Source organism: Echiichthys vipera (genome assembly GCF_963691815.1).
Source record: "Echiichthys vipera genome assembly, chromosome: 12".
In the NCBI taxonomy this organism is placed as follows: domain Eukaryota; kingdom Metazoa; phylum Chordata; class Actinopteri; order Perciformes; family Trachinidae; genus Echiichthys; species Echiichthys vipera.
Window position 1 is genome coordinate 10718962 of NC_139837.1, and position 15802 is coordinate 10734763.

Genomic DNA, 15802 nt, shown 5'->3' on the forward strand with positions numbered 1-15802 from the left:
AACATCTCACATTTAGAGAATCTTATTGGAACAAAGTGAAAGCCTTCAACAGGTCGTATAATTACTTGAATCGAGTAAGCAAGAAGATAAAATACGGCACAGCCTCTGTGAAGGTACAGCTGTTTAGAGTACTAGATATAAAAGTAATGACAAGAGGCCTCGGCTCATTCTAAGAATATACGCAATTACCACAAACAATGTTTTTTTCTAATTTGCAAAGAGACAAATGGAAACATGCTCCCTGCCCTGCAGTATTTTTAGGAAATTACTTTCTCGGAACAGCCACAACATAATTATGTGATGAGATGCGGGGTAGGTTGTGTCAGATGCTGGCTCTGCAGTTTGCACCGTAAATGATGGTGTTTGAAACAAACATTTTTATGGCATGTAGAGTTTTAGTATCTACAGCAACATACCTAACTGATGGCTGCACTAACCATCGACATGTTGGGATTCCTTCCTTCAAATCCCATAAAAACACCAGAGTCTTTTTAAGAGTGGAAGAGGTTGCTGCAAATGTCTCCAGGGTGTTTTTAGTCACCCACATCTGCAACCATGCTCATTTTCAAACCCTCTATTTCCTTTGCACCAAGTTTAACCTGGTGTACTGCAGCTTTAGCCACCGCAAGCAGGGTGTGTTTTACACATAATATTTCTATTTCTGCATCCTGGTCTGCTTGTCCATCTTGGTCAGGTTGTTGAGGGATTTGCTGCCCTTTTTTGCCCCCAGTGTGCCTCACACGCAGTATCCAATAATGCACAAACCAGTCTCCATCCTCCTCAAAGTGTCTTCAGGTTATTCCTTCCTTTGTTAGTTTCTATCAAGACAAATAGATATTACACATACAAATATATACAGACAGGTGAGCCTCCTAAAAAAAATATCAAAGAAATCAAGTATTCCATTGAGTGCAACAGATAATTTTGGAGTGTGGCTTGTGGAGTCGACCAGAGCCAGCGCTCCGTCTGTGTTCCTGTCTGTCCCACCTCATGCACCAACCGCAGAATGTTTCTGAATGGCAGTCCCCTCAGATGGCAGTCCCCAGTGGTTTCCTTCAACCGGCTTCCTCTCTCTTCTGTGCCTCAGGGCCCCTCACCTAACCACGGGCTGGCTCTCTCTCCCAGGGAAGATAAAACAGCCGCTGCCCTGCAAAAGGACCATCCCTCTCCCTCATCCCACATACTAACTATTTTCAGCACACCCATATTCAGACTTGCACGGTAGAGTAGCTTTTGTAAACTTTGGCTCCCAAGCATGGCAACCAGTGCCCATCCTGTGGGGAGAAATTCGTATTTGATCCGTATCCATCCCGGCTTCTATAAGGAACCAGTGATGTGAAGTAACGTAGTACATTTACACACATACTGTACTTAAGTGATATTTCCATTTTCCATTTCCTTTATACTTTTACTCTACTCCATTTTGGAGGCAAATGTGGTAGTTTTTACTCTACTACATTTATTTGACAGATAACGTAACCGCCTACTGAGATACTACATAGAATATAGATTGAAAAAATGTGATGCCTTGTCATAGTTTAAACTTTTGTCTATGATATGGGACTGTTTACTTTGGCTACATGTACCTGACACTAATGAAAAGTCTTAATTCAAGAGTGCAAACCCGTTTACATTAACTTGATGTCACATTAAAATACCCGAAAGTAACATAATATTTCTGCTGACATCAGAAACAGAAAGGTTGGATTCTGCATTAAGAGTACTTTTACATGCAGTAGATTTTGTTTTGCTTAATTATACAATAATGTTCTTCATCCATCCATCCTCAAACACTTGTCCCTAAGAGTTGTGGGGGGCTGGAGGCGGGGTACCCCCTGGACAGGACGTCAAGGGCACATAGAGACAAACAACCATTCTCTTTCACACCAACTGGCAATTTAGAGTAAACAATTGACCAAACACGTGCATGTCTTTGGACTGTGGGAGGAAGCCAGAGAACCTGGGGAAAACCCATGCAGAAGGGCCCCAGCCGGGATTCACACCAGGGACCCTCTTGCTGTGAGGCACACCACAGTGCTAACCACCACACCACTGTGCCGCCGATCAATAACGGTCTTCTTCCTATTAAGTATTTATTACATAAAGTGTTTTTTAATGTACACTATTCTCCTGTGAGGACATATTTTATATGGTTTCAGCTGTGTTTCACTATTTAGTACTATCATTCAGGTAATGGTGCCCACAGGAGGTTTAAGGTTATAGATATTGACAAATGCATCAACTATCATTTAGAGCTTACAACTACATTACAGAGTGCTAGAAATTATATTAATTAAATGTTCATATGATGTTTATAAATGTTGCCTATATTTTCTGTTGAGGTATTGTTACTACTTGTTGCTACTTTTATTATATCTTGTATCATACTATGCATAGTCCATGTGGCTTTTGACCATATGATTTACTTTTTCTATTTTGGCAGTGATTTAATATTTTCGCAGAACTTGAAACAAACTAGTTTGGAAACTATTTAGCCTAATTTCCTTGTTTGTTAGTGGACATCTTATTGATATTTTGGGAAATATGAACAGTACATAAATCCAAAAAGAAAGGTTTTAATCTTAGTTTGTACCCTATTGCAAACACAAGTGAGAGCCAGGTGGAAAAGTAAGCACACAAGCTATACCGAAATTGTACTACTAAAGGTCCATTTCTCTGTAGTTGACCTCTGACCCCAATGTATCAGGGGGCAGGGGAAATTTTCTTTACAGAGGATTAATCAGATTTCATGTGCAATACTTGCATGAAATACACATCAAAGTAGGAATTATGTTATGTGTTATGTTCAGAATTATTTGGGTTCATTTTGACAAAAAAGTTCTGCGGAGACAAAACATTTGTTTAGACATCTTTTATTTCGGCCATTATGCTTTACAAGACATAATGCATGTTCAGGGATATAACGATGTTGCTGGTAGTTTGTGTTTGTATGACAGTATTCTGGTGACTCATTTCATTATAACGGTCAATTTGACCATTACCATTTCACAATATTCAAGTCACATACAAAGATAACAGTTACAACATGTTGAACAGAAAGTATTTGTGTACTTTTAATAAGATTATTGGTCACCCAAACAAAAACGAACAGGTACAAAAAAACAAAAACAAAATAAAAACAGACAAACACTAAGTTAAGAATCACCAGTTGAAGTCAGTATTAAAGGAACAGAGTGGAATAAGAAAAAGTCAGGACACAACACAGTTATAACACCTCAATTTCACATGCTGTCTCCATTACAAAAGCTTTCTGGTAACTTTGTGGATTGCTTCCCCCATCCCTGATCACCTGTTTTCATAAATTAGTTTTCCTTCTTCTAAGCACCTATTTCTTGTAGTTTTCAAGTCGAGATGCTACTATTCCTCAAATAAGGGTGAACTGCCTGTCTGATTTGTTGAGGAAAAAATGAACAGGGAGTTTACTTTAGTTTGAGAAATAGATTGCAAATTTAGTTGGTTGGCTTTTGGGAACTACTGTATCAACGTATCACGTTGAAGCAATAAGGAACCCAGAGAAAGAGCAGTGGACATTCTCGGCGGCAAAGACACCATTGGCCTCCTCATCGGGGATCTGAACGTAGACGGTGTCCTGCTCATCGAGCAAGAGGACAGCACTGCCGGACATCTGGTCCAGGAAGCCCTTGTTGTACTCATCATAAGTGAACATAACAGGCTGGCCATTCTTGTACAGAGCCACCAGGGCATGAGCTCCATTAACATGGATGCTGTAGGAGAAATAGTAGACTCCAGGAATCTGGCAAGTGAAAATGCCGGTTTCAGGGTCATAGTGATTCTCAGCATTGTACACAATCTGGTCAAACTTAATGGGAGTGCCATCAGCAGGGTAGGGGGTGGCCAGAGATGCAGTAAAAGCAGACATGGGGGACTTGACCATAACCTCACCCATTCCCATGCCTTTCTCAAACACAACCTCACCAGGAGGACCAGGGGGACCAGCAGGGCCAGATGGGCCAGGCTCTCCATCAGCACCATTCTCACCAGGCTGACCAGGGGCACCTTGAGGTCCAGGAAGGCCCTTAGCAGCCAAACCAGCAGGGCCAGAAGGACCAGGGAGACCTGGGTGTCCCTTGAGCCCGGGAGCACCTGAGGGACCCTGAGGCCCAGAAGGTCCTCTGGAACCTGCAGCACCATCAGAACCTGCAGCACCTGGCTCACCTGCACGGCCGGGGTGACCTTTGGGTCCGGCAGGGCCTGGAATACCAGGGGCACCAGGGGTACCTGGGGCGCCTACATTACCTTTGTCACCTGAGGGACCAGTGGCTCCTCTGGGTCCAGGAGGACCAGCTGCACCTGGATAACCCTGCTTGCCTGCGAAACCCTGTGCTCCCTGATCTCCCTTGTGTCCCTTAGGTCCCTGATTTCCAGTTGCACCTGTATCACCTTTAGGGCCAGTAGAGCCGGACTCACCTGGGAAACCTGTTGCACCCTGAGGTCCAGCAGGACCAATTGGGCCAGTTGCACCAGTAGCACCAGTATATCCTGTTGGACCTTGATCACCCTTTGCACCTGTGGCACCTGTAGCACCTGTAACTCCCCTCTCTCCCTTCTCTCCATTTGCACCTGGCTTTCCATATCCGGGAACTCCGGGGGCACCAGTGGCCCCAGCAGGTCCCTGGTGGCCTTTAGGGCCAGATGGGCCGGGCAGACCTGGGGCGCCATTCTCACCTGGTTTACCTGACATACCTACACCTGGGGCACCAGTGTGTCCCTTAGGCCCCTGTGGTCCCATGGGACCTGTGGCACCATCCCTACCTGGGCTACCTGACTTTCCTGGCTCACCAGCCATACCTGGTTTTCCTGGCTTTCCAACTCCAGCCTCACCTGGTCTCCCAGATGCACCTGCAGGCCCTTCAGGTCCTGTCTCACCCTGAGGTCCTTGAACTCCCACCCCTCTATCACCCTTAGCACCTGGCAGACCAGGTACACCTGGATGTCCTTTCAGACCAGACTCTCCTCTGGGTCCCATTGGTCCAGGAAGACCTGAAGATCCAGGCTTGCCACTGGCAGAGAGGCCAGCGGGTCCAGGACTTCCAGAGGATCCAGGGGCTCCCCTTGGTCCCTGAGAGCCAGGGGCTCCAGTGTCTCCCTTTTCACCAGGTGCGCCATCACTGCCAGGTTTGCCAGGTCCACCTGGGGTTCCAGATTTGCCAGCAATGGAACGGCCAGGAGCTCCGGGAGTTCCAGGAGGTCCTTGGGGTCCAGGCTCACCTACGCCGTCCTGACCTGGGGGGCCAGGAGGGCCAGCAGGTCCCTCAGCGCCAGGCTCACCTGGAGCACCGGGCTCACCTGCCACTGACACCACTGTGAAGAGTGAAACAGTCCATCATCAGTACCACCCAGAACAAGAAATAAAAAGTACCAAAATTAGAATAACTACTTAGAGTTAGAGCTTGGACTAAATACATGAAGATAACATTTCAAACCCTCTTATTTAATGATTCTATTGCATTGAAACTGAAATGTCAACATAGTATAGTAACATAGTTTGTGCCTCATGTTCATGCCATGATATCTTAGAGTACAGGGGCTAGTATTGCTACCTCTCATTATATCTAATTGAAAAAGAAAAAGAATAAGGATGTACTGGCCAGCTCTCAGGTCTGAGTGTACGTATGAAACAGTGTTGGTAGTTTCTCGATGACGAGCAACACGGTTGTTGAACAATCAAATGTGAGATGATTAACACAATTTAAGAAAAATTCTCAACTGAATGTTGCTCTCAATCATTACTTATATGTATTTCGTCATGTAGTTTAAAATGACGGATGCATTATAAAATAATTCTCTGATTGGTCCAAATTCAGTGAAATTTGCTTCCTGGAGGTGGAGCTAGATTCGTCTCCAGGAACCAGTCTTGTAGTTTTGAAGTTTGGCTACATGGTGCTGATATACTGGTGCTGTTTTATAAAATCCCTCTTCAAATCTTAATCTTGCAAATCCTTCTAAAGTGTAGAAATTTGTCTCTGTTTTATTTTTTAAATATATATTGATATTATACATCTTTTTAATTGTGAGGGCCTTAATTAAATGATTACTTAGATGTTAATGTATAAATAAGTATAATAGTTCTAAAAATGGGTTTAAATGATGTGTTTAAGAACAATTTCTCTATACTGTATAAAAGAGCTTTAAGAGATACTTTGTGACCTGTTTGTCAAATAGTAGGTCTAAATGAGAAGGAGCATTTTTATTATATGCTGCCTTAATGTGGTCACATGTGTTTAAGTATTAAAGGCTCGCTCCTTGGCTCACTGTAGCTGAGTGTGGATAAAGCCAAACAGATGTTTCTACTTCTGTGTGAAGCAGGCACACCCAAGCAAACCACACTACTGGGTGACTGGACTGTAATTGTCACTGTCAAACTAAAAATAACTCACTAAAAGCTACTTTCTCAAATAAAAGTATATGTTGATTCACACAAAAGCAGCATTTCATGTTTTATATTGTATTTTAGACAGCACTCAACTTTTTAAGGTGCAGTAAATCTTTCAACATATTTGAAATATGGGTATTTTCTTTCTTTGCACGAGGAATCTTTAGAAAAAGAAAAGTTAACTTGTGTTGGAAATGAACTGAGATGAAATCTGCTTTGACTAGCATGAGAGAAAGCAAATTAACAGGCAACATTTACAGCTAAAATGACTCAAATGAGAACCATATTTGGCAAATCTAACACATTAAATGTATTAACATTATGCTCCTCAAAACATGTGACTCCTCTGTATTGTGGCTCATGCAATGAACATTTTGTACCAGACAGTTAACAAAGACAGTCTCAAAAGAGTATTTAAAGTGTTTCCAATCGAGTTCATCACGAATATGATCAGAAAATCCTTCCATTGAATATTGCTAATGTAGCAACCAAAACACTTCAGTGATAGTGCATGTATCGGATGCTATGACTTCCAGTAAAAGAAAACTGCAAACCTTTGCCCTGACTAAATAAACTGTATTCAAATCCTAGATCTAAACGGATGCTGTGATAGGAGAAGCATGCACACTGTTGCAGCCAATCAGAGCACAAGGCAGTTCCAGTGCAAGGTGGAGTTCAGTTTTCAAAGTAAAGTGCAGCTGGCTGTGGCCAGCATCTGTCTGACTCCCTATGCTACTCCAGTTTGCCACAACAAAGATGCTAATTTGCTAGCTGAAGATTCAAAGGTAAGGCAAGACTGACTGTCATGAGATTTTGCTCAAGTAAAGATCATCTTTAGAGAAGAAAATCTGACTTTAGACGAGGACAAACTAGACAAAGACAGGAGAGATGCTAGCATGTTCTGTTGTCAAACAGATTCTATAGAGCAGGAGGCTGTATTTTCTTACCGTGGCTCTTCACAGAGTAGGGCTGGTACTGAGGGGCGGCCTTCACCAACTTCTTCACCACGTACCCTTTCCCATGGGCTGATGCCAAGGCCACCATGAGGAGAAAGACGCATGCTACTCGTAGATCCATCTTGCAAAGTCAAATCTGCAAGGGGAAAAAAGGACATAGTCAGCACAACCACTTTCAAGGGACCAAGTGTCAGCAAGCCTTCTTACTAGTTTTGAGTTATATGACAGAGCTTAGAAATTTCCCTGGCTAAGTGCACATGCTGAACATCTTTACAGACACTCAATGGGCAACAAATAAGATAAGTTAGAGTAACAGGATGTAAATCAAGAATTTTGATTCAGCCAGAGCATCCTTCAGGACTCTTTGAATATCATCCAGGATGCTCCAAACTGGCCAAAATCCGCCTTTCCTTCGTCAGCCTGCCATAGGAACGACTCAAGGCCTAGACAGAGATTTTTGACTACAGTCTCCCAGAGATAGAGCTGTTTAGAGAGGAAGAGAAATCACACATACCGGCGTCCAAATGGGGTAAATCAATCTCTTCAGCACCAGTGAGCTCCTGGTACTGCTGTATATCCTTAGGGTAGGAGTACAACTCAGGATATGCTGCCTCCAGTACAATGTTGTGGGTATTTATACCATATCTACCCCTCGCATCATTAAAAAAAAAAAAGGCCCCCACCGTGCAAGTACCTCCCTCCTCAGAGCTAGGCTGTAATTAGCCGACAGATCAGCCCAAAGCGGGCATGTCACATCAGGATGCCTCCATGTCTTGATTATCCAGACACATGATTATCACTTATTTCAGTCTTCTTCTGAACTAAAATTGAATCCCGTACAAAATAAGCAAAAATAAACAAATACATAAACTACAGTAAGAACACAAACAAGCTTTGCAGGAGGAATAAAAACAATTAGTGTATTTTCAGTCCTGATGCACTTATATTTCACATATTTACACTTTTCCAGCAACATTTTATGTTTTTTTTAATGCTCAGGACATGTTTATATTTCTGAATGTTTATAAGCCCCCCTGTTTAAATATGACAACGTCTGAAAATAGTCAAAACACATCTATAAAAAACACCAGATTTGCAGCACCACCTGTGTTGCTTCACAAAGCTTGCATTGAGGATGTACAGTAGACACAAATTTACATCTTGTCCAGCCGGCGCGTGGAGCCTAGTCTTTACGTTTCTCGACTGTCTGGGCACCTACATGCATGCCGTGATAAGGTAAACAAGGGAAATAGTGGGGAAAGGTTGTCCAGAGTTCCATGTGGAGATCTTAGTTGCCTTAGATTGAAAGCAAGTAATTAAGTTTAATCCAGACGTAATGTCTACAGTTATGGAACGCATATATTAAGGCGTATACATACATATACATATATTTAGTTTTGTACATTTCGTATGATTTGGTCAGCTTGTTATTGTGGCTAATAGAGGACATAGTGGCCTTGATTTCAGTCTCTATTTCAGGATGAACACTTTTTCTTAAATTGTGTATTTTTGTAAGTGTTTCACTCTCAAAACAGCTAATAAAACTATATAAGGAGCCGCTGGAAAAGACATTTGGGCTTGTTTCTGGGCAGTCTAGTGAATGCAATCCAGTGTGCAACAGCCCTTGCATTACTGATGTTTGGACACCAGAGGGCAGGTTTTACTGTTGTACATCACCTCTCCATGGAGCAAGGCACTGCTGCTAATGCTGCTGCTGCTGCTGCTGCTGCATTAGGGAAGGGGCCGTGCCCCTGTGGTCACTTGGTATTTTTGTTCCCCTCAGGGCATATACATCATCAGAGGTTTCAGACTTATTCCTACAATTAGAGCCAGTTTCTGTCACAATGTTGTATTCCCTCAATCAGAGCTATCCTCCAGTGTTATCCTCCCTCACCCTCCACCTTGCCTTGCTTACTTTGAGCTCCTCCAACTGTAATTTCTCAATTTTAGCGCGGCCACATAGGAAATGCATACACCCAAATAATCACATGTTCTCAAACACACAAGTAGCCATAAACGATGTGTAGGGTATCCCATCCCAGAATCTTCCTCAACAACATGGGACCATTTATGGCACACGCTCTTCCTGTGTTCTTTGAATGTATATACATATTGCTGACAGCATGTGTACATTCTCAGAAATGATAATGAGGCATTGCACAATTGAGGCCTTCACAAAGTTTCTATATTAGACGTTTAACTGTGACAGGCGTCTTTCACCGAGGGTATAATTAAAGATTCTAGCACATGGAGCTTGTTTAAACCCTTTTTTTTGTAAATTAGACCAAATTATCTTCAATTTTCTAAAGTGCTACTTTGGCTGGCTCTAGCACTTAATCATTTCTGGCAAGTATTGTTTAAGTTTGCTCTTCCTGTCAAATAAAACATATGTCACTTGTGATCTTCATTTCCAAATATTTGAAATTCCGTTGATAACCGAGACAGGAGCTGCAGCTCACAGTTGAGGTGCAGACTACCTGAGGCTGTGTGATAATTAAGAAATGTCACATTACATGTACTGTATACATGCAACTCAAGCAATATGACTTTATGCCAATATTGTAAATGCAAGTCATATTTTATATTTTGATTATACATGTTTGGTCTTGCTTTAGCAGCTGAGTAAACTCATGTTTTTCCTTTCCATGTATTTAGCAGCTGAAGTTTCCTTTTTTGATTGATTTGCTGGTGGCTGCCACACGATACGTTCCCTGTGCCAACAGTTTTGATATCTTTTATAGTTACTATATTATTTTTAATTCTCTTTATGTCTGTGCTCCAAGACGAGGCCTAGCTATGCCAGTTGTAGTCGCATTTAGCTGAAATGACAGAGCAAGAGAGGGTGGAGTCAGGATTTTATAGGTTTAGATAATTTCAGTTTATTTATGTTTTTCAAATTTGGCTAAACCACTGCAGAAGAGGTTCTCCGTATTTTGGTCAGACGTTCTGAAAACAATGATTCATCTCTATGCATAAAATGAAACAACAACCTGCATCTGCATGTGAGGCAGAAACATTCACGCTGGGCTTTGGAACCAAAGTATACTCTGGCTTGAGGAAGACTTGGATTAACAGTGTAATTTAGATGTTGTTTATAACCTTGCAGCATCTTTTTTATTTTCTAAACACGCCACTGCACTCATTTGCGAGGGACTCTGTGTCCCTGTGCTTATAGTGGCGAAATTGAAGGCTATGAAAGGGCATGGCAGAGCTCTCTCTGTCTCTGCTCAGCTCATTACAGCGCCGCAGCAGCTTGATGTGGTCGGCAGGCTTCATTGTAATAACCATTAGGAATTAGGTTAACAGCCTTCAGGCTGGAGGCGGTGACGTCGCTTTGCTCTTATATTGTGGAGAGACCCTCACTGTAAAATATGCTTTCAGTTTCATGTCACTTCACGCACTTGATACGCGTATGACACAAAAAACGCTTTTACTGCACTTAGAAAAATAAGAAAATGGTTAATTATGAACTTGTCACACCCAAAGTCACTGAGGGCACATGAAAGCTGCACAGGCTCAATTTCAGGATTATATTGATTTCAGATTCTGTTTTTATATGATTTCTGTGAAGGTGAAAAGTAACTAAGTACATCTTAGTATTGCATTTACGTACCATTTTGAGGTCCTTTCCTTGAGTGTTTCCATTTTATACTGCACTACATTTATTTTACAGCTTTAGTGACCAGTTCATTTGCAGATTCAAATTGTTAATACAAAATAAAATCAACTAATTATGATGTATTATTATTGATTAAGCTGCAAGCAGAATATAAATGAATCAAACCTAGCACCACCTTTACCAGCTGCATCATTAACATGTTACTCACACACTGATGCATCACAATTATAATCCAATAATATGTTTGAATCTAATGGATCGTTTTGCATAATGAGTACTTTTAGTTCTTTCATCGTGCTTTTATGCTAATACTTATGTTTACGTTTTCTTGTGCACTGTGGTGTTGCTTGTAAAGTACTTGAGCACTACCTCCACCACAGGTATCTGTTTGGAAGGATAACTCAACGTGAATTGTATTATCCTCTGTCGACAGAAATAGACTGAAAGATAAAATGAGCATGGGATGTTCTGACGGGGCACATTTTCTTTGTCTGACCCTTCTGCAGAGGACATAATCTGGCATTCTAAGGTCGTTGTTGTTCAGGCCTTCATTCGCATCTAATAAAAGCTCAGAGTTGACTAAAATTCCCCAGAGAGTGCTGCTGGACAGTCTTACTGGCGATGTTAGTGATGTTTGTGCTTGTACTCTACAATGATAACAGTGTTCCAAAAGAAAGGTTTTCGCATTTTGTCTGTTTTTGTTCGCTCCACTGCCCAGGAATTGATGTTTCTGGTTTCGTCGCCATGCTGACCGAGGCTCAACCCACACCCAAGAGGAGAACATAATTGGCGGTTGATGTAAGGGGACCCGGGCCGAGCACGTGAGTCAAGCAACGGCTAAAGATACACCATCACGGCTGGGATACAAATTTAATGTTTCAATAAACTCCACGGACCACTAAGAGCTACTTTAAACTTTATGAATGGCAGACTTGACGGGGGCCCTTGTGAATGATTGGTGGGGAAATTACAGGGTCCTGAAAACAAACATGGACCCAAAAAGGAGCCGGAAGTGTAAAAGTAACTGAAAAACCGTGGTGGTGGTAACCTTAGGGATGAGGGTTGACGTCTGGGAGGTCACCAGTTTGAAACCCCAGAATTGCAGGAAAATATGGGGGATGGGTGAGAAAGCAACCAGTTGGATGAAAAAAGCAACAGTTGGATGAAAAAAAGCAACCAGTTGGATGAAAAAAGCAACAGTTGGATGAACAAAAGCAACAGTTGGATGAAAAAAAGCAACAGTTGGATGTCCTTTAACAACTCCCAGGTGTGAATGCATGGAGCTGTACACACGTGAAGCTGTGTGCGTTGCCTTGCACGCTTCCCTGAGGTGCAACAAAAAGCTAGAAACCACTGAAATGTTCAAAATCTTACTTTAGGGTGTTTTATTGTGTGAACACATTTACTATGTAATTAAGTTGATGAGTTGACAATATTTGTCACCATCACTTCTGAAAGCGAGAACTTGCTTATTGCCGGTCAACCAAAGCAAATGCCACTTTATCTCGACTGTGAGATTTAATTGTTTCTGTTTCTATAGTTCATTTGCTGTGAGTTTATTTCTGGAAAGGTCTGACTCAGCTGTTGGTTTGAACCAGCACTCTCAGTCTTTCTTTAGCTGAGGAAATCAGTGTTTCAGCAGCCAAAAAAGTAATTCAACTAGAACTACTCAGCCAGACAGTTTATGAGGTGCTGCAAAACGACATTGGTGCACACAATGTACTACAAAGGTAAAAAGGTCAGAGTAACATACAATATACTCTCTATATATTTCATTCTTGTCTTGTTTTACAACAAGGGACTCTTTGCTCGTTATCCATGACATTATAACTTTCCACTATTCTCTGGATCATCTTGGCTTGTTCCAAATCTTTTCAAAGTTAAAAGAAATTCCCAGAAGACAGACTGCTAGAAGTATCTGCTTATTGTGGGATCATTGAAAGATATCAAAGTTAAATAAAACTAACTTAATGGGATTTTCGGTGCTTAAGTGTAGGTGGTGGAGTCCTGTATTTAGGGATAATGACTAATCTGCTACATCAAGCCTGCGAAAATTCCAGGTTTCACTGTCTGTATCAGGCAGCGTCAGCCATTTCACAATAAATGCCAAAAAAAAAACCTGTCAGTGTGTGTGGAGAGGTCCTTGTGAAAGACAGGAGGATGAAAACGCCCAGCTCTCATGCAGAGTGAACTGCGTCACAGCAGAGGTCGATTTATATTTCACTTGTCAGCCCATAATGGCATTTGACTTAAGCATTACTGTGTGGGGGGAAACGGCTGTCGAGTAATGTAGAAAGACAACTAAGACATTAGTTTATACAAAACAATGTCACCTCACCTTCTGCACCATAATGACTTGTGAGACGAGACAAGTGTTGTTCCTGTACACTATATTTGTTTCCAGCCATGTCTGTCTCAAAATAAGGGTTGGAGCTCAACTTTTAGTTAGTGCCCGCAGAATTCACATATCTTTGCTCATGATGTTTTTATATAAAGACATGGCCACGGGAAGTTAGCGTAGAGTGTGTCCGTAACAATGCCGGGGTGGAGTCTCGAACTGTTGTGGTTAGGAGGTTTGTCTTGCTGGCTGATGGACAACGTGTGGGATGATACTCGGGCCAGGAACTGTGGCCCTTACTGAGTCTAAATGGGAATCATTCCACATTATATAATATACACAAACAATGTAATCCTGTCTGCTCTTTACTTACGACATCCATGTATTCATCCATCCATTGGCTACACCGGCTTATCCTTTTGGACGGTCGCAGGGGGTCAGAGACGATACCAGCAGACAGTAATGGTATTAATGCACAGTTCTTTCTTTTCATATTTGTTGTAAAGGTCACAGACTAGGCTCATTTTCAGGTTCATGCTTTTGCATCTTCTGTATTTTAAGATTATACTAGAACTTGTTTACTTGCTTTAATGTTCAAAAAACATATTATTTTTCTCTCTGTCTGAATATACCTGTATTCTTGCTGCCCTCACGTTCTATGGAAAGAGATGGTCCTCTCCATTTGTAAACTGAAAATTTCCAGTGCGTTGTGTTCAAGTGCTTTTGTTGTCGAAGTGAAATGAAACATGGCCAACCCACAGATCCTTTCCTGCTAGCTTGCATCTGCATCTTGCATCTTGCAACTAAACAATTACAGTATTTTTAAAAGTGACATGACATTGAAATTGTCTATGCCACAACATTGTATAAGCTACAGAAACTATCCGCTAACAGCAGCAGAAAACGTTTAATAGCGTGCAATGCTTACCATTCACGACTCTTGCGTTGTGCTCCGCCATGTTGAAAAGGTCAAAGGTTATCTAATCTCGTCAACTCGTGTATCAAAGTATTCTAAGAGCTCCCCAGTGGAAAATTACCATGTGAGGAGGTATTCATGTGCAATTTTCATTCTTCTTCTGCTTCTGGCATTTTCCAATATTTTATATAGGACGTGAATGCTCCATCACGCATTGTCTGAAATGATCACTTTTAGCGCTTGTCTCTCTAAGCCCCCCTTCCCCAAAAGCCCAGTCTGCTCTGATTGGTCAGTCTTGCTGGGTCTTCCTTCTCTCTATCTCTGCACCATCATTGCAGCCGGGGCACTATAGGGGCAATTTCTACCGTAATATATACAGTAGTATAGTTATGACATCATAACCGTACAGAAGTCCTGACACCTTTTTAAAGGCCCAGTTTCTGAATTCAAGCTATGAGCATTTCTCTGTGGATTGAGTGTTTTGATACTTTCACAGTATTTAAATAGCACCTCAACCTTCTTTATAATAAAAAAGACAAGAAAATCTCCCATTTTGCAATATGGTTCCTTTAAGTTTGAAACTGACATCTCACTGTGGGTCGTTCAGCAGTTTCAGGTCCAAGTTCAAGACAAATCAATAAACTGTGAACTTAAGATGCCCTGTGGCTTTTCCCTTCTTTTTTAGGCAGCTGGGGTAAAAAAAAGCCTCTGTACACTACACACACAGGTTCCAAGTTGTGTCGAGTGCTTGGGCCCTAGTATGCTTACAAATCTCATTTTTATGTTTGAGACAGTAATATATAAATTCGCAAATATGCAGTTGGTTTTGTGAACTGAAATCAGATGTGACCAAGAATGTAACAAAGTCTACATGAGTTTGGCTTTCTATCTGAAAATATTCAGAAAGACGACAATGCTGCAAAGTGTTTTTTGTTTGTTATTGGTAATCCACAGACACAAGAACATCCCAGAATAAATCAAGTTTCATTCCAAAAGGTTTTTCTTGTTGGTAGCTGGCTTCCTGTTGTGTTTGTTCATGGGGTTTAGGGAACCAGACTTCATATTTGCAGGATATTTTGAAGAGATATCTGAGACTGATGGCAAAGGTGGACCCTGAATGTAAACTTGCGCTGTGAGTTTGTCCAGAGTCTCACGTGAACCGGTGATTATGGACCTGGAGAGCTGTCTGACACAGCGTGGGTCCAGGGCAATTCTTGCTTTCAGTGTATCTTTTTAACACCCACAATAAAGGAAACCATAGAGCATTAAACATGTCTAACCACAGGTCATTCGAGACTGTCCCGAACATTTAGACAAAACAAATCTAAAGTTAAAGTGTAAAAAAGCTTGCAGGCTAAATTTGGCTCTTTCGTGTTTAGCGGACATTTACTCAGAAACGCAACATGAACACTGTGACTGAACGTCTGTTTTCGCAGTTCTGCAGGATGCTGTAAAATTACAAGTGATTTAAACCTTTTTCACAAAGAAAAGTCATGATTGAGCACATCTTTAAAGGAGCTATTAGCCCTGCATTTAAATGAAATGAGCTGTTAAATCC

At 41.6% G+C, this 15802-nt stretch overlaps 1 protein-coding gene across 2 annotated transcripts; it reads right to left on the reverse strand.

The window, feature by feature from the left end:
* Positions 1–2863: 2863 nt before the first annotated feature.
* On the reverse strand, positions 2864–7971 carry col10a1a (collagen, type X, alpha 1a). Of its 2 annotated transcripts, XM_083924479.1 has the most exons (4): positions 7886–7971; positions 7363–7507; positions 4969–5343; positions 2864–4863 (listed from the first exon to the last, which is right to left on the reverse strand). In XM_083924479.1, the coding sequence occupies exons 2-4, from the start codon at positions 7490–7492 to the stop codon at positions 3509–3511; spliced, it is 1860 nt and encodes a 619-aa protein (XP_083780605.1). In that variant the 5' UTR covers positions 7493–7507; positions 7886–7971; the 3' UTR covers positions 2864–3508. The 2 variants fall into 2 exon arrangements, with proteins under 2 accessions (XP_083780605.1, XP_083780604.1); XM_083924478.1 differs by having other exon boundaries at positions 2864–5343.
* Positions 7972–15802: the final 7831 nt, after the last annotated feature.